Consider the following 20,200-nt stretch of genomic DNA (forward strand, 5'->3'; position numbering starts at 1 on the left):
CCTAGGAATTGCCTCTTCCCTAGGCAACAATTTCTTCACTGTCTGGGCACTGAACTGTATACCCCACAGCAGGTAATTCCTTTCCTCAGGCCTCCACTGGACCCCATTCAGTAGGAGGGCTCAGCGAGCTGCCTTCTACACACAGGACAAGTTCTGGGATGGCGAGTCCCTCAAGCCACCAGCAGACAAATTGGGGAAGACGTACATGCTCCCAGTATGTGCATGAGCGTTAACTGCCCCCTGCACTCCAAGGACTGGGGATTCTCACTGGGGCGCAGAGATCCTCCCTGGGAACGCTGGCCTACTCTGCCACCAGGGCTCCACAGGCTACTGCTTTGAAGTAGCCGTGGTTTGGTGCTCACCCTGTGACTGTAGTCCTTTAACTGTTTCCTGGGGTTCTGAGAAAGATGTTTCTGCCAGTTCTTGCTGGTTCAAAACTTCTGTGGGCGCATGGAGCCTGAAGCTTCTCACTGTCACTTTGATTGAGAAAGGGCCTTCTTATTTATTAAGTATGTCTTTAGAGAAGCAGAAGATTTTATTTTTATTTTTTTATTTTTGTTTTATTCCCCCCTCCACGACTTGCTTGTTGTCTGCTCCTGTGTTTATTCACTGTGCGCTCTTCTGCGTTTTTGCTTGTCTCCCTTTTGTTGTTGTCACCTTGCTGAGGCAGCTCTCTGGGGTGTGCGGGCGAGCCTGCCTTCACAAGGAGGCCCCGGGACGTGAACCCAGGCCTCCCGTGTGGTAGACGGGAGCCCAGCTGATGGAGCCACAGCCGCTCCCTAGAAGATTTAATTTTGATGATGATATTCAATTTATTAGCATATTCTTTTATAGCTGGTGCTTTCTGTGTCCTCTAAGAAATCTCTCTGCCTCAAACTTGAGAAGATGTACTTATGTTTTCTTATAGAAACCTAATTATTTTAGCTGCATAAAATAATTCATTTTTATGAACTGAGTTTTAGGTTCTTTTTCCACATGAATATCTAGTTTTTCCTACACCATATGTGGAAAAGACTTTCCTATCTTTGAATTGTTTCACTGCATGAATTTGTTTTTTGAGTATTTCTTCTCTTTCATTGGTGTGTTTTGTCTGTTTATTCACTGATACCACATTTCCTTGATTACTGGAGCTCTTTATAGTAAGTCTTTAAGGATTTTATAATACATCTTTAAGTTCTTCAACTTGATTTTCCTTTTTAATTTTGTCTTGATCTTTTGAGTCCTTTGGATTTCCATATAAATGTTTGATTCAGCTTGTTATTTCTACAAAAAAAAGTCATGCTAAAATTTTTTTTTAGAACCTAAAATCATGGGATTTTCTTCAAATTTGTGTACAGATAAAAATTTACCAAAATTTAAACAAAAAAATAATTTAAATTCTTCCCCACCACAAAAATGGACGTTATAGAAAATATTCCTTACTTTCAATTGTATCTTTCTACCAGACGCTGGTAGATTGTGCAGACACAGGGGAGAGGGGAGAAGAGACTGATCATTCATAATACGATCTTCAGTGTTGTCTGTACACGAAATGGCTAAATTAAAAAGATTTCCACGAAAATCAGAGTTCTTCAGATCTGATATAAAAATGGAACCGTTTATTCCAAAGTCACAAAGAAGGCTTCTAGCTTTACTTTTTGTGTGAGATAAGGAGTATATTCAGTATTAAGGGCCAATAGCAAATTATACATTATAATGTGGGCCTTTCATTATTTGGAATATTCATGAGTCTTCCAAATGTGCTGGAATTAGAAATTTGTAAAAAAAACGAATTCAGCATCAGCTATTTGAATGGCTTAGCTGCACCTTTTGATAGTAAATACCTTGTTTGAGTGTTTGATGGTCTGAGTTTTTTGTTTTGTTTGTTTGTTTTTTTAATATGGTACTAAATTCTTGTAAATGAACCAGGGCCTGATTTAAAATTCTGTATATGCACACATTATTTGGTTCTATAGTTTGCTCCCCCACATCAGCAAAACACTGCCTACTCAGCAGGCTCATCATGACAGAAAAGTTCAAGAACATATTATTTTAGTAAAGCTATAACTGAAATCAGATTCTTTAGGCAGTCTGGATATCTATAAAATTATTAAGATTTTTCATACAGTGATTTTTTTTCCCTTACCCTTCTTCCCCCCCCACTTCCCCCCTCCCCCCACACACCCAATGGGATACCGTTTTCTTCACAGTGGAGAGAAACATCCCGTTTTCTGGAAAAATAGACTTCTTTCCCCAAGGGATCAGGGGGACAGCATCATTTCTTTGCCAGGCTAGCCACAGCCTTCTTGGCTGCATCCTCCAAGTTGATGGCCAAAGTAACAGGAAGCCCCCTGTTACTGAGTACGCGCCGAGCCTCCTGCATTGGTTCCCTCAAGTTGGACCACCAGCGGCACCTGGCATTCTAGCCCCAGAAGGCTTTGGTGGGCAGCGCCATTCCTGGGCAGGCTGCACTTCTTTCGCGCTGGGCGGCTCTCCTTACGGGTGCACTCCTTGCACCTGGGCCTCCCCTATGCGGGGGACACCCTTGCGTGGCACGGCACTCCTTGCGCGCATCAGCACTGTGCATGGGCCAGCTCCACATGGGTCAAGGAAGCCCGGGGTTTGAACCGTGGACCTCCCATGTGGTAGACGGACGCCCTAACCACTGGGCCAAGTCCGTTTCCCCGGAAGGCTTTGGTGATGCCATTTGCACTGGTGGCATATTTGACAATTCCACCAAAAATATTGACGAGGATGGTTTCAACCTTAGGATCAGCCGTGAGCAGTTTGAATCCTTGATCTGCTTGAGCTTCCTTTACATCACCACCAAGGTGGAAGGTGACTGGCTTCCCGCCTTCAGGGAGATGATGTCAGAGGTAGCCATGGTGAGCCCGGCGCCAGTCACCAAGCATGCAGTGTTCCTAGCCAGTCCTTAGATCATATCTGGCAGCTTCATTTTCAGTGGGCTCATTCTCAGACTTTCCATCCTGGCAAATAGGCCCTCTTGTCAGAATTCTGCTCTATGGTCAAAGTTTATCTTAGTGTCAAACTGATAGAATTTTTTTTTTTGAGGTACTGGGGTCGGATTTTGAACCCAGACCTCGTATGTGGGAAGCTGGCGCTCAACCACCGAGCCATATTGGGAAACTGATACTCAACCTCTGAAACACATTGGCTCCCGTGAGTTGTTGTTTTTTTTTATTTGTTAGCTTGTTGGTTTTTTTCTGGTTTGTTTTTAGGAGGCACTGGGCACAGAACCTGGGACCTCCCGTGTGGGAAGCAGGTGCTCAAATGCTTGAGGCACATCCGTTCCTCATCAAACTGCCAGAATTTTGGTTGGGAATTTTGTTGAATTTGTAGATTAGTTTTGGGAGAATATTCTTTCATTTCAGCAGTGTCTTATAGTTTTGAGTATAGAAGTCTTCCATATTGTTTGCCATTTTTATACCTCAGTATTTTATGTTTTTAGATGCTATTGTAATTGTTATTGTTTTTAAATTGTTTTCCATTTGTTCATCATTAGAATATAGAAATGCAGTTGATTTTTTTATTTTGTCTTTATTTCCTAAGAAATGTCCATATTATTTTTGTTTTTTTTTCCTAGTCGCTTTCTTGTAGTTTCTAGGATTTTCTAAATAGATGATCATGTCTGCAAATACATTTAGTGCTTACGTCTCTCTTTGCTGTCTGTCTGCCTTGTGTTTTGTCTTGCCTCCGTGCACTGGTGAGGCCCTCTGGTACGTGCTGCATAGAAAGAGTGAGGAGAGCAGGTGCCTGACTCTCCCGCTCCTCTGCTGTCACCACAGCTCTGCGGGGGCTGGGTGTGAGGCCCAGCTGCCTGCCCCCTGCCCCACTCGGTGCCTTTCTTGTGCACATGTTGCCGAGACCCATGGGAAAGAGTTGGTAGATAGGCACAGGTTCTCCTTTGCTTGGTCCTCTTGGCAGATCTCACTTGGTGGTAAAAAATTTGGTGCAGTTCAGCTCTTGGGTCTTCCCTCTGTCCCTTCCCCACTACTGTGGTTTGGTAGCAGCACCTGAGGGTCCTTTCGCCTGAGAGGGTCTGCCCTCTTATGTTTTAGTTCCTTAGGTCTGCGTGGATTCATGTCTTCAGTGGGCTTAAAACTACATTTTGTAGGCTTGTCTTCATTTTTAGGGTGGGAATGACATTCTTTCATGACTTCTTCCTTTCTAAGTAGAAGTGTCATTTGAATTTTAAGAGAGATTTTAAAGCCAAGTCGGTGATCATCTGTCCAGGCAGTAATTCCTATTAAGCTGAGGATGCTTCCCATATACGATTTCTTCCTTTTTTAAAAAGTTGCGTAATTCCCATTCTTATTCTCCTTTGTATGCTTTGTTAGCATAGACGTAATTAGCATATTTTTATCATTACTTGGTCATGCTTTTTACATATGCTATGTAATCAGATGTGGTCTATATGCTTATGCTCTCCTTAATCTATTATGTCATTTGACCCATTTTAGCTAATTAGGAATAAAATGGTTATAGCTTTTTCTTTGCTACTTTAAAGTGGATTAATTTTGGATATGCATTTGTGAAGAATAAACTTAATGTCATAAACATATTTTAATTATGCTTTGAACCTGCCATAGGCTCCTTACATTTTCAGCACATTTTATAGAGATGTCTATAAAATACTGTCAGTGCTTTTAAGTATTATTAAAAGCTCCACAGGTCCTATTTTCTATGTAATTCAGGAGACTAAGAAAGGGAGGGGATGTTGGTCCAAGGAGCAGAGCAGCAAGGGATGCCACCTGGCTGTAGGACGTGGTATTTGATGAGGTAGGGGAGGACAAAGGGAGCGCCAGCAAGGGTCAGTGGGGGGAACCTGTATGTAAGGAGAGAGAGTTAACTTTTCTTAGTAACTGGAAAATAATATAGAGGATTTGGGTGGGGAGGAAACAGAATCCTTTTTAGTTTTTTCATCAAATTAATTTGGAATTTGGACTGAATTAGGGAAGTAATAATAATGAAGACCACTTAATAGTAATCCTGTTTATACAAGCAAAAAATGATGATTGGCTGTGCGATTGATGGGAGAGTATAGGTGTAAGAAGCTTTGGAGTGAGAATTGGTCATTCTTTGAGCTGTTGGTTCTTCCTTTGGAGGAGCATCTAGACCTTGGTTTGTGAAGTTGGATATTTGCTTTTCTTCTTTGATGAAAAGCAATGCAGCTGTTATACTTTTGAAGGTGGCAGGAAACATTGATTGCTAGAGGAAGGATTTAATGGAAAGATTTAGTTGACATAGTTTTGAGAGGAATATACTGTTGTTTCCTTACTTGGTAATATTCATTATAAATGATTTCATCAGGAGGTAAAAGGCCAGTTATGGATGACTTCTTGAATGCCTACCCGGCAGTCAGTTAAGTGAACATACTGAAGAAATGACATTAGCTTTAAACAGTAGCATTTCTATTGAAGGAATTTTGCTACTATGCGTGTAGAGCTTCTGTCCTGCATAGCACTAAAATTATTAATGTTAAATATATATTTTGTGAACACTTAATGTTGATTGCTTTGTTGGTTTATGAGGGTCGTTGGTAATGTGAGTTTTGTATGTGCTGTGACTTGTAAAATTCAGGGATTTTCTTTGGTTAACATTCATTCCCAACTCTCAATTTAGTATGTTTCTAGGATCAGCAGGCAGCTCAGTTAACAAAATATTGGTTTCCCATGCAATTCTAGAGAAAATAGTGATTGTTTATTATGAATAAAATATGGGTTCCCCTCTTATTGGTGTTACTTTATAATTGAGCAACACAGTAAAAAGCATAAAAATAGAACATAATCCGTATAAACTATTTGATAGTCTCAAAACAAATGTTTACTTCTGGTGAGTGAGGTGATACTATTGGAAGTCTGCTGCTTTATTAGCTATTTAAAAAATATAGTTTTGAAGTTGACTGTTGTAAAAAAAATCAGCATAATGACTGATGTTGGTTTTTGACAAAGTAATAGGAATTTACCTCTGGCTCTGTTAGCTGTCAGAGTAAACCTTATGTAAAACAAATGAACCTCTGCCCACATTAAAACAGTAGTTACAAAATACAAAAATAGGCCTACAGGGTTGTTGTTAGATCTGAAAAGGAGATGCACAGAGAGAGGGCCAGAAACAAGGGTTGGGGGTGAGGGGTGGGATTGGGGCAGTTGGAGGGAGGAGAGAGAGAATTTGACCAAGTTTTGCTGCTTTACTAAGGGACGACTGCTCAAATTATCTATATTGTATTAACATAGTAATTATCCTGTATCATATTATACATTATATTTTATAGATATTTAAGTATTTTATATATTAAACCTTATAGATGATTGTTATATTATGTAAAACAGTTGTTTTAGAAATAAAGCTTTAGACCACTTAAAAATTTTCATTCCTTACCTTTGTCCATAAAGCTACTAGTAGAGGATGATTTTATATATAATTTGCTTTATTTCTTTTTCCTGTAAGTTACATGCCAATCAGTGCCATTCACAATATTTTAAAGGATTTTTACATCTCAGTGATATTCAGTTTTAGCCATCGATTATTTTGTTTTGATATTTTTGGTCTTTGTGACCTGACTGAAATTTGAAACAATGGTAAAATATGGGGAAAAATCTTCCAAGTGCATGTCTCTTTTTAATTAACGAGTAAATTCTTGCTCTGTTTTTTTTTTAACTGGGGAGATAGTTAATTATTTGTGTTTCATAGTTTAGTAAGAGAAGCATATTATTAGAACTGTGTCTATAATACATTAATTTTGTAAGTATAAATACAGAGAAATATCTGAAGTGTTGTTTTTTTTTTTTAATTTGTTTCCCCACAAGTTATTTCTAAAGTCATTATTTGTCAATTGAAAATTGAACTTTGGTGTGCTATTGCTTCATTAAGTTGATTATACTTCTTCTTTTTTTTAAGGTAAAGTGCAAGTTAAGAGTTCAGACATACAAGTTGGAGACCTCATCATAGTGGAAAAGGTTGATGCATTTTTAATATATTTTAGAGCTGATATCACTGGTTATTAACATTTAGCTTGATTGCAACTGACTTTCAATCTGAAGGAAAGTTTGAGACATGTATTTTAAGTTTTAACTTCCTTGCATAGGTTTGATAAATATTGAAGAATATCTGGATTTTTGCATATTCTGTCTGAAGTACATTTCTGTTTGTGTAGGTGCAGTCATATTTGGTCTGAAATAAATGGCGTATCTGCTTAATTTTGCACATTCAGAGTTACTTTAACCACAGAATTGTATAAGGTAGAGCCTATTTATAATAGATTCTGTTTGTTTGCAGAACTTTCTTTCTGTAGATAACTATATTATATATGATTATCAGATATTGATAAGATTTAAAAATTCAAAGAGAGAAATGTGAAAAGAGACTGGACATTAGAAGAGAAAAAGTTTAGGTCCCTGTAGGAAGAAGCCATTAAAAAATAAAAATAAGAGGTCACAGATGGAAATCATCATGGCTGTGGACGGCCAAGAGTGTGACTGAATGGACACTCTGCCTTTGCAGCAGTAATTGATTTTGAAACTGGGAAGTTTCTGATAGTGCATGCATCTGCCTTCCTTATCATTGTGAATGAGTATGTGGCATAGTGCGTCTCCTCTGTGTGTGCAGTGTTAGTGCCCTTAATTCTGTGTGCTTACCAGGCTAGTTGCATTCTTTTATATCCTGCTTGGCTTTTTGTTTTCTTTTTGAAACTCTAGGACAATATTTGTTTAAGTTACAAGCTTCTCTTAAGGTCTTGTGCCCAGCTGCTCATGCGCTCTTGTGGTGCCAGCTGATACCCGTTTCACACAGGCACACTCCCTTACTGAGGCATTTACTTCAAAAAGGTCTCTCCATCTGGAAGGCAAACATGGTCACCATCTTGCTCTATTAATCTGTACACAGAGAATTTGGAAAAATGGGATAAAACAGTTTTTTTTTTTGCATTCATTTGAAAGGTATTTGTTTGCATGGATACATAAGTTACTAAACTGAATCTTTCACCCTTGTTAGATTTTCAGGTTGACTCTGTTTCTGTTTGGTTTGGTTTGGTTTTTGCCACTCCAACAATGCTATAGTGAACATCCTAGTACATATATCCTTGCACATTCCTTTAGGATAAGTTCTGAGAAGAGAATCTGGTCATATGTAAGTTGTATGCATATTGATGTAAAATTTTCTCACCCCAGAACAGCATTTATTATTTCCCAGCATTCTGGGTCCCGTGGCTTGGGGTCTCTCACAAGTTTGCATTTGGGTCAGCCGGGCTGCTCTCATCTTGTAACTTTGCTGGGGTAGTTCAAGGAGTTGCTGACAGGGTGCAGGTTGTCGTCAGGCGGGGCCTCACTTCATGGCTGTTGGTGCAGGGTCTCTCTCGGTCCCGGGCCATGTGGCAGATATGCCCATTGGGCAGTGTCCTCAGTGACCAAGGTTGAGATTCTGCCAGCAGAGATGAGGCACTGGCTCTGTAACCTCACCTTGGAACTGACACCCAGCACCGTTTTCCCTTTCGTAAATGATTGTTGTGAAGTTTGGAAATTGGAATAGAATCGTGTGATTAGGTGATTGCTATGTTGCCTTTTCATTCTCTAACTCTGTTTCCCTCTTTACTCTCCTATTTTCTTCCTTTTACTATTTAGTTTGATATAGCTGTGTGATCCCCTTCTTACTTTCCCTCAGTATTCCCATTTTTACTGCAACACTTGAATCATTTTTTCCCGTGTTTTAAGTAGTTAATTTCCTCAGTCATATAAGATATGAAAGGGGCGAATCAAGGTGTTTGTCTTGCTGTTCTGCCTTCATCTTCCTGTCTTTGCTCCCAGGCATGTGCCTCATCAGCACGACATCAGACGGAAGATGTGTGCCTCTGTCTGTGTCCAGGAAGAGGTGGTTCTTCTTTTTTTTCCCTTTTCTTTTTTCTTAAAAGGTAGTTGTTGGGTGTCTTTGTTATTGTTTATGACTCTGTTCTGGAGGATGGCACGCTGTGATGGTGCTCAGAATTAAGTGAGTGTTGTACATGAGCATATATGAAGGTGGAGTGCCTCACTAGTTCACTTTGTCATTATTTGCTGAGTTTTTGAGGCTTACCATTTCTAAGTTAAAAGCTTGCAACTTTATCCTAAAAATTAAATATTGGATAGCAGAGCTAGAGGAAGAGCTTCTAAAATATTTTTATTAATCAATAGGAATGTTCTGCACTAAAAAATTAACTGGCCCTTCCCATTTTTGGGGAAATTACTCTTTTTATCATCCATTTTCACATAAAATTTTCTACATATTTACTTAACTGGAGCTGAACGATCAGAAATATGAGACTTAATTTCCAATAATTACAGTGCACTACTTGCACTTTATTAGTAGATTCATACTTGCTAAAAACTCAGTTTTGTCGTTTTTGTAGTGATAAAACATTTTTGTCTTTCCACTTAACATAACCTTCATAAGGAAATAGTAATGATTGGGTCGCAAATGCCTTTGTCCTCTGATTTTTATCTGAGAATTCTGGCAATGTTTAGCACTAATAAAAGTTATTTTTCCTTTATTTGATTGTATTTCTGGTTACAAATTAATGTTTGGATATTTTCTTGGTAGACTTTATGTTGTAGGATAGATCTTCTTTATTTCCTTATCTTAATAAAGAATTAAAATTACTATGTTGATAGGTATTCATTTTATGCATATTTAAAAGGATGTGCTGGTCGACTGTAGATGTTGAGCTGGTCAACTGTAGATGTTGACAACAGCATGGTAAGGTGGGAAGCATCCAGTGTGGTTCAACATTAGATGGCATTGTCTTTAAACTCCTAATTCTCCAGCTTCACAGCTCAGCCTAGAAGAAATATCTCTTTGACATGTACCTGGAAAATTGGTAATCTAGGACTGCCAAATTAAAAATTTTGCCCACTAATGAGGGATCAGGGCATGTTTATTGGAGAGCTCCCCTATGTATAGCATTCTGACATGGCATTTGACCCCCAGTGGCTTTCACTCAAATTTAGTACACATATATAAAAATAGTCAAACCTAAAAATTACATGCTACTGACTAAGAACTTGATTAAAATAGTAGGAAGGAGAGATGAGTGGCAGTGTTCTTCAGTAACATTTGAGAGGCTTGTTTGGAGGACGTGAACTTGGCTGACACCTGGACCACTGCAGTATCTTTATAACTCGTAACTGTGTTCCTGTTTTGTCCTCTTATAATTCCTTCTCTAGATAAATGGTCTTTAAATTGATCTTTTAAGAATATTAATTGGTGATAAAGATGGCATTGCATATCTACAAGCAATGTCTGGTTGCATTGCTACTAGGACCATTTATTTTTCATATGGAAAAAATAATGAGATCCATATCTTTCCACCATGTTCAAACATTATTTCCATGGAGTTTAAAGACCTAAATGTAAAAGTACAAAATTCTAAACTTTTAGAAGGAAATATCTGAGAATATCTTAATTAAAGCAGCATAGAGAAGCATTTTTATACATGCCACAAGGACCACAACCCATGAAGAAAAGATAAAAACTGGCAATTCCTAATAGTGATGCCAGTGGAGATATCATTCAGCTTTGCAAGTCTTCTTACAGGAATAGACCCTAGCGGGGAGTTGGTAAACTATGAACCATAGTCCAAATCCACCCAAGGCCTGACTTCGTTTAATCTATGAGCTAAGAATGACTTTACATTTTAAAGATGTTTTTGAACAAACAATAAAGACAGATCCTGTGTGGTCACCTGCAAAGCCTATAGTGCTAGAGAACAAGTTTGCAGATCTCTTGAGAGAAATGCTCGTACTTGCTGTGCAAGGAAGGAGACAGTACAGGCGGAAGTTCATTGAAGCATTATTTATAATAGTGAAAAATTAGACTTAATCCAAATAGTCATCAGCAGAGAACTAAGAAATTGCAAAAAAGTTCTTACAATGGAGTACTGAATAATAGCTGTATTACTCAATGTGGAATAATCTAAGAAACGTTAAATTCAGTGAAGGGGATTGGTTAACTGCAGAAGGATGCTTATAGTATAATACCATTTATATGGAATTTCAAATTGGCCAAACAATGCTATATTGTTTAGTAATGAATATGTATAATAAAACTGAAGAAATGCAAAGGAATGATGAATAAAAAATTTAGAATAAGGATCACTTGGTTGAGTGGGGGGAGGAAATTGTGGACAGAAGTGTCCAAGAGGCTTCTTCACCAGGCATATTTTCTATCAAAGCTTTATGTTTGGTGTGGTGGTGTTTGTTTTGCTACATTTTATATATGGTATAATAAATAGGAGAGGAGGTCACTTCAGGTCAAAAGACCAGCTGAAAGGTAGGAGAAAGGACAGAGCCTAGTTCACTTGGGCTTTGTAAGCTGTTTTATGTGGGAGGAGTGGAGTTGATATTTTGAATACTGATTAGGTTTATTGTCCTGGACAGTTGAAGTGTTTTGTATGTTATGCTATAGATACTGAAGAGTCTTATATCTTATGCTAAAGATTTTATCTTCTTCTGGGTTGGTAAGCCTATAATAATAAATAAGGGAGTGATATGAACTCTCAACTGTTTGTTCATTCTTGCTACTTAATAGGTTTATGTTGTTTTTTTTTTTTAACTTTGTGGCTTGGCATAATGCAGGCACTCTAATATTTTGTTGAATAAATATATACTGTTAGTAACCATGAATCTGCTTCCTTATGTGTCTTTTTCCTTATTTCTATATATATCATTTTGATTTGGTATAGGTTCAGCAACATATTTATTCTTAGATCCAGTTCCTTTGGGTTAATTAACTTACATGCTTAATGTGTTCTTGGTGTGTCTTGGATGGAAACCATCTAATTTAGTCAGTTTTTCTAATTTAATCCCGATTTTAAGGACTTGATTTTTTAAAGAAACCATTTTGTAAGAGGTCGTTGTTCTTCACTTTTTCCAAAGAAGCTGTCTTTTCTTTAAAAAGCTTTGTGCTATAGCAACCATATAATCAGATACTTTTATAATATTATAATGTTCTGTATTAATCTAGATTTTAATTTAAACGCGGTAAAGTCTTTCCATAAAAAGCTATTTAGAGTCAAAGTCAGAGATTGTTTTGTACGCTTATGCATGTAGGGAGAAGAAAGAAATTCCAAAGATTCTCTCTTGGCTTAACAAAGAAACCTTAGAAGTATTTAAAGTTTCAGATAACCATAACAATTTTAATATTATTCCTTTAGAAACACATTATCAAGTAAGGTACCAATTTAGAACTAGGAACTTTTATAAGTTGAAGGCTATATTTTGAAGGCCATAATACCAGAACCTTAAGAAGGCACAGAAAGCAGAAGAGGGGGTAGTCTCCAGGAAGGTCCTCACTGGCCGGCAAGGCTGCCGCAGAGGGACCTGAGCCAGTGAGAGTGCTCCTGCCCACTGCTCTGCGGAGAAGACTGCTTTCTGTATTTGCCGCAGCAGGGGAAGGAGCATTTCCTCTTGGCTATTTTTCTGATGTAATGCAGTTTAATAAGGAGGTATCGGGGGAAAGAACAGGCCTAAAACTTTAGGCTCAAAATACAGAAATAGAGATAGGCAGATGAGAATTAAATTAAGTATGGCACAGGTAATGTTCTGCTCCTGCAACTTCCTTTTATATTGTATTATTGGCAACACGTTTTCTGATATTTAGGACCATATAAGATATAGTTTAACCCTTGTTTTTAATATTTCCTTTCCATTCAGTTTCTATATATACAGTGGATATCACTTGTTTAAATCAAGATGAGAATCATCTTGAGGATGTTTCCATCTTGGTGCATCCCTTGAAGACTACAATTATTATTATTTTTTGTATTATTATTTTGAATTCTAACCTGAAGTTCCAGATTTCTCTGTGTTCATTCCAGTCGAAGGCAGCAGCATTTAAGGTTTTTAAATCACACAATAAGAAATAGATTTTATATCAGGAGGTAGTACATGCAGCTATGTGTAACAGAAACAAAAGTTACATAAAACTGTATGTATTCATTCTATATACATCTCCTTTTTTTTGGATGAATTGTATGTTTTTATTTTTACATTTCTCAAATTTACTGGATAAGTATAAATTTTTTTTAATCATATAATATGTTACACAGTATATTTGGGTCATAGTAATGCAATCATACAGTATTTGACCTTTTGTGTCTGGCTTGTTTCTCTCAACATTAATGTCCTCCAGGTTCATCCATGTTGTCATATGCTTTATGACTTCATTTCTTTTTACAGCTGCATAATACGCATCTTGAGATATGTGTTGTGTTATATATCCTATTCTATTTTTACATTTAGTTTTAAAAAGCTGGTCACAGGCCACTAAATTTATTCTACAATTCCATTTTTGAAAATGTGATACTAAGTGTGAATATACTGGTTTAAGACATAGTAGTAAGCACTGATTTGACTGATCACATTTCCATTGATAACTTGGCATAATAATTTACAAATGTTGGGCACCAAACCCTTTAATTTTTCATTGAAGTGAAATGGAAAGTACTGGTTTTTGAAAGCTTAGGCTAGAATATTTAGAGAAGTTCCCCAGAACATTTAGCTTGGCCTTTTTTGTTTGTTTTGTTTTGTCAGGTGTTTTGGCTTATTCAAAATATCTTCCCTAGCAATCCAATTGCCACATACATCTCCGGTGAAAGGTGATGGTATTTTGAGGTGTTCTCCTTCCATCAGCATTTCAAAATGTCTCTGTCTTAACTTGATGAAGGACTGTTCTGGAACTCAGTGTCAGTTAATGGCTATAGTGCGGGTGAAGTCAGTTACCTTCTCTGATGCTAAGAGAAGATTAGCACCCTGCTTAGCCTCTAGATTGTATGTCAGGTCTCAGATATTTTCAAAAGTGAGTCCTTGATTAGACCAAACGCATTTTCAGTGTAGAAATTATCCTGCCTTGAGAATTTTGTCATTTCTGGCTTCAATTTAGAGGTGACTTAGGCGTAACCTGATGTGTGAGGATGAAGATACGTCTGTTATCTACAGGAGACAACAAACAGAAGCAAGTGTTATGAAATTGGCTAAGAACTGGGCTTTTCCAAGGTCTCTCTGGTTATCATAGGATTGAACTTGGAGTCATTGTGAAAGGCTGTCAACACAGATGGAATTTGTTAGTAGGTCAGGATCAAGTGTGCTAGCTGGATAGGAAGGCAGTCTCAGGAACCTAGCAGGAGCTTCCTGAAGAGCTCAAATGGGAAAGTAGCATATTCTTGTTCTAAGGAGGGATAGCCACTCCTTTTGCTGTTCAACTGCATACCCCCAGACTTCCCACTGATTACATGTAGAAACTAATCCATGAATTCAGTGGTCCAAAAGCTAGCCAGCGAGACGTTACAGAAGCTGCAAGATAACAAGGAAAACCATTTGTGCAGTTCTGTTATATTCCAGTAGCTTTGTAGAACCTCTCAACAAAAATAACTCCTGGTCACTCCTGAGAAATTAGAAAAGGAACTGAGACTAGAGGCCCCATCAGGATTCTTTGGCTTATTCTTACCTTCTTTTGTCAGCTCATTCAGTGTGGGAGTGAGGTGGCTGTCCTCAGTTCTCTGTGCTTACTGGGTTTGAGTGTCTGGGTCATGGCAAAATTGGTGAATTAATTTTTAAAAAGTCTTTCAACCCTACCGCTTAAGAAAAGAAGCCGAGTTTATATTATCATTTTATGTATAAAAGGAGAATTTTCAAAGCTCCTCTCCTGTCCTACTTTCCTATGTTTAAACCTATCCCAAAAATCACTTCCCTGTTTAAATGTTTTTCCAGGCAACAATTACCTAGTAATGTAGTGAGTCAGAATTGCAGACCCTTGAGACATGGTAGGTTACATTTTATAAGACATGCCAGTAACCTCTGAAGTCCATGTGTCATAGAAGATTGTTTCGTTAAACAAATCAGAACAGGTTTATCTAGTACTTTCCATACTGGAGAGGAAAATAAGATGGATACTTTTGTGACTGCTCACAATTTACTACTTTCTAAAGTGTCTTGTAAGGGAAGAAGGACTTTTATTTTTTTTTTAACTTTCCTGAGATATTTTTCTCTAGCAACAATAACATGGTGAAGCTGTGGAGTTGCATTATTGAGAACAGATTCAAGAACAGGTCTGAAGCTTGCAATTTAAAATACGGAAAAAGAAAGGGGCAGAACATACTTTTCTCACAATGAAATACAGAATATAGGGCAAGTGAGATATTCCCAAGGAAGTCAGTTTACGATATCTGCTTCATTCTATGTGATTTTTGAAGTTAAGGATAATTAATAGGTTCTGCTCCATTTCATTGAAATATTAATATAGACTTTGCTACTTTAGACCTATGTAAAAGAACAAATATGACAAAGCATACTCAGTTTTTCTAATAATAGTGTCTAATAGACTTTCAAACTAAATAATGCTTTATTTCCTTTCTAAAATCCATTTCTAACTGTAACATGTGAAGAAGCAAGATGAGTAAATGTAACTGGCAGTCTTACAGATTTCTTCGTATTCAGCTTTACACATATTAAAACACATCATGCGGACTTCTGGTCTGGATAAGATAGCATAGACACCTTTCTCCCTGTACCTTCCTGTTAAGCAAAGTATAACTCTGGACATCAAACATGAGCCAGCCAGGGGAGGGCTCTGGAAGGAGTCAAAGGAAGGTGAGCAAGTCTGGGGCCTCAGGGCAGGAGGAGCACATAGAGCATCTTATATCCCCAACACAGCAGGAGAAGGCAAGTGAGAAACACAGGTGGCCCAGGTGGACTCATTCCCCTACCTGGTCAGACCTGAGTCCACTTACAACATGGGCAAGCCTGTGACCTCCACCAGTAAGTGACCCGGGAAAGCACCATCCTTCCCTGCCAGGTTAAGGCTCCCTCCACCACCGAGAGCTACCAGGGTGTCCAGGGGTGGAGTGGGAGGACCAGTCAAGAGGACCCTGTCCTAGCACATAGCTCGTCCCAGGAGTCTCATTGTCCCTGGTGCCTGAGACTCGCCTCCTTCACTGGGAGATAGTGAATGGCTGGGCAACATGAGCAGGGGACCATGACAAAGCAGCTGGGCTCCCCAAAGCCTCCCAAGCGCAGAGGCATTAGGCAGCCATGCAGCACAATTAGTGTCCCAGCCCATGAAACCTCCTTGTTCTACTGGGCCTGAAACTCCTCTTCCATCCAGAGATATTGGGGTGGATGACCAGCAATAGCAGGAGGGAACCTAACACAAAAATCTCCTGGCCTGAGAAGGAGTCTTCTCCATACTGAGGAATAAATTTACAAAGAAGCTTAACACTTGCATACTGAAAACTAAAAAACATTTTTAAATTAAGGAAGACCTAAGTAAATAAAAAGACATCCCAAGTTCAGAGATCGAAAGACTTGTTAAGATGGCAAGATTCTCAAAATGATCTGCATATTCAGAGCAATCTATATTAAAATTCAGCTGATTTCTTTGCAGAAATTGACAAGCTGATTCTAAAATTCATATGGAACTGCAAGGGCTCCAGAACATCCAAAACAGTCTTGAAAATGAAGAACAGATGTGGAAGACTCACATTTTCCAATATCAAAACTCAAGACAGTGTGGGAACTGGCCTAATAGATATATAGGCCAGTGGAGGAAATTGACAGTCCAGAAATAACCCTTATGTTTATGGATAATTGATTTTTTTCATCCTGAAGAGCAAAACCTTTATTTACAGGAGGTGGGAATGGCATCTCTAAGATCACGGTCAAACATGGGACATGACTCCCAGGGATGAGCCTCCTTGGCACCGAGGGATTACTACCAAGCTCCGGCTGGTGATGCAGCTAGAAAAATACCTTGATTAAAAAGGGGAAATGGTAAAGACAAATGAGTTTATATGACTAAGAGACTTCAAAATTAGTGAGGAGGTCATCAGAGGGGTTGTACTTACGCATGTCTCAGCAGAATCTCAGAGACAGCCAAAATAGATGTAACCCCAAAGAGTGGGGTTCCTGAGGGGTATGGAGACAGGTCCTATGGTCATGGCAGATGACTTTGGAGTTCAGTGCCTTGCCAGTGGGCCCTACTTTGCAATTTGTGCTCCTTAGTGTGATGGAGTTGGACTCAAATGTGACTTCCCTACACATGCCTCTTCTGTCACTTTTACTGAACCTGTGATTGGCACTGGGGTTGGTGTATGCTCAGGAGACTTGAATCTTTGGACTATCTTTGTGCCAACTGGGCCCTGAGCCTCAGCAGAGTTTCAATACCTACTTCTCTGGTTCGTTGGACTTACCCAGGTCAGCTAACAGGGATGTGAGGATTGTCAGTGACTATACCAAGGAACCGAGAGAGTCTACAACTGTAAGCAGGAGAATTGTATCCATCAACCATGCGGGATCTAAGCCCCCTCTCAATTTAGAGATGGAGTGGGCATTGCCATCCCAGGGTCCTCAGGATAAAGGAATAAAATATGGATTAAAGTTGACTTATTGGGTATTCTACTATAGAATTATTGTGACTCTAGCAATGGAAGAAATTATATCATTGATGTGGAAACAGTGACCACAGCAGTTGCTGAAGGCAGGAAGAGGGAAGAAGAAGTGTGATATGGGGGCATTTTTGGGACTTGGAGTTGGCCTGAATGATATTGCAGGGACAGATAGAGGACATTTTACATCCTGCCATAATCCACTGGATGGACTGGGAGAGTGTAAACTACATTGTAAACTATAATCCATGCTGTATAGCAGTGCTCCAAAATGAGTTCCTTAGCTGCAATCAGTGAACCAGAATGAAAGAAGTTGTTGATGTGGGAGGAGTGGGAGTGTGGCGAGTAGGGTATATAAGAACCTCTTATATTTTTAAATGTAACATTGTATGTAATATATGTATCCTTAAAAAAAGATAACAAGTATATATTTTAAAAAATTTTTGGGACATCCTTTAGCTGCTCTGCTGACCACTCCCCTCACTCTTACACCCCAACTTCCACATCAGCTTCTCTCCTTCCCCTCTACCCATTCACCTTTCCTGCCCTCCTCTAAGCAGTGGGCTCTGTCACCAACCAAACTTTCCATATTTCCATTTCAGAAATAAAAACAGCCTTTCTGTGCCTTTTTCTGAATATCAAAATGACACACGCTCATTGAAAAAAGATGTATTTATATATGAACAGTATATACAACATGGAGAAAAAAAATTAATTACTTGAAATTCTACCACACAGAGAGAACCACTGATAATATTTTATCAGTTATCCTTACAGAAATCTTTGTATTAAAAAACCCAAACTTTTACAGAAAAGGGCCCACAACCAATACGGCATTCTGACATCTTTTTTAAAAAACACAGACAAATGTTTGGAAGTCATTCTATGCCATTGCATGTAGATTTATGTCAACATTTTAAATTGATCTAGTCTCATCATTTGAATAGCCTCATCTTTTTTTTTAAAGTAGGTTTTTTTTAGAGAAGTGAGCTTAAAAAACAATCTGTGTCATGTACAGAATTCTGATACATCATCCCTCCGTCAACACCTTACATTGTTGTGGAACATCTGTTACAGATTAAGAAAGAACTTGATCAGACTATTACTACTAACTGTGGTCCATAGAGTACACTTGGTATGTATTTTCCAGACACCCCTATTATTAACGCTATGTATTAGTATTGTACATTTTTTATAGTTCATGAGAGAGCACTTGCGTGTTTATATTGTTACACAGTCCATCTTCCTGTGGTTAATTAACTTTTGACAAGAGTTCTAAGGATTAGTGAGGGAAAGAAGTCTTTTCAACAGATGGTGTGGAGATAACTGGATATCCATGTGCAGAAGAATGTAATTGGACCCCTGCCTCAAATTACACACACAATTAACTCAAAACTGATCATAGACCTAAATGTGTTTTAATATTGTACAACTCTTAGAAGAAAACATAAGGATAAATCTTTGTGACCTTGGATTCAGTATTAATTTCCTAGAAATGATACCAATAGCACAAGCAACAGAAGAAAAATGAGATTAATTGAACTACATTAAAATTCAATGTTTTGCTGTAAGCAATACTGTCAATGTGATTAGACAACCCACAGAACGTGAGAAAACATTTCAAAATCCTGTTTCTGTTAAGGGACTTCAATCTAGAAACTTAAAAGTTCTCATACAATTCAACGATGGAAAGATAACCCAATTAATGAATGGGCAAAGGATTTGAATAGATGCTACTCCATTGAAGATATTCAACCTAAGCATCATATTTGGCACCAATATTATTAAATCAAAATGGATCATGCACTTGAATGTAAAAAGGTAAAGCAGGGAGAAGATCTTGTGACTATTGGCATGGGACTTGACACAAAAAATGTAATGTATGAAAGCGAAAATTGATAGATTGTATCTCATCAGAATAAAACTTGTGTGAATAAAGTCTTTGTGAAGACGATGAAAAGAACAAGTAACGGACTAGAAAATAATATGTACAAACCACTTATCAAACCCAGATTTGTATCTACAATATGAAATGAACTCAGTTCAACAGTTTAAAAAGCAAACAATCCTGTTAGAAAATGGACAAAAGGTAGACCTTTCACCACAGAAGATATGCAGATAGTTACAAATACACATATGAAAAGAAGTTCAACATCACTGGCTATCTGGAAATGCAAATTAAAACACACTGAAATAGCCCTACACTTGTATCTGAATGGCTAACATGAGAAATGGTAACCACACCAAATGCTGGCAATGATGTGAAAACAAGTGAATCTCTTGTACGTTTCTTGAGTGAATGTCAAATGTCATTTTTGGAAAATCATTTCAGAGTTTCTTAAACAAACCTAAACATGCCACTATCATATGACCCAGCAACTGCACTCCTGGACCTTTTCACAGAGACATGAAATTTTATATTGATGCAGAAAACAGTACACAAATGTTTATAGCTGCATTATTCACAATAGCTAAAACTGGAAATAGTTCAGATGTCCTGAATGTGTGAACCTTCAAAGAAACTGGCACCACCATATCATGTTGTATTGTGGTAAGAAAAAGGACGGTCCCTTCATTCATGTGACTCATAGTCTTGAGAGAAGTGAAGAGTAAGCAACGAATATCAAATAAACATGTGAAATTATATGCTTAAAGTGCCTCAGAGAAAATAAAAATGATGAGAGAATAAAGAGCAATGGTCCGAATGTGAAATTAAGAAAGAAATTCATTTACAATAGCATAAAAAAGAAAATGCTTAATGAATTCAACACAAGAAATGGGAAACTTACACTTTGA

At 38.1% G+C, this 20,200-nt stretch overlaps 1 protein-coding gene across 7 annotated transcripts in view; it reads left to right on the top strand.

Moving 5' to 3' along the window:
• The window catches only part of ATP9B (ATPase phospholipid transporting 9B (putative)), a 359,772-nt gene that overhangs the window by 87,995 nt on the left and 251,577 nt on the right, over nucleotides 1-20,200 (top strand). For 6 of the 7 annotated variants that reach the window (XM_071208595.1, XM_058277921.1, XM_071208596.1 and 3 more), the window contains exon 6: nucleotides 6,898-6,956. The exons of the other annotated variant lie outside the window; for it this stretch is intronic. In XM_071208595.1, coding sequence (XP_071064696.1) covers nucleotides 6,898-6,956 — 59 coding nt within the window. The remainder of the gene's footprint in view (nucleotides 1-6,897; nucleotides 6,957-20,200) is intronic. 7 annotated transcript variants of the gene reach the window in all.

This window comes from Dasypus novemcinctus, chromosome 16, assembly GCF_030445035.2.
Source record: "Dasypus novemcinctus isolate mDasNov1 chromosome 16, mDasNov1.1.hap2, whole genome shotgun sequence".
NCBI classification, from domain to species: domain Eukaryota; kingdom Metazoa; phylum Chordata; class Mammalia; order Cingulata; family Dasypodidae; genus Dasypus; species Dasypus novemcinctus.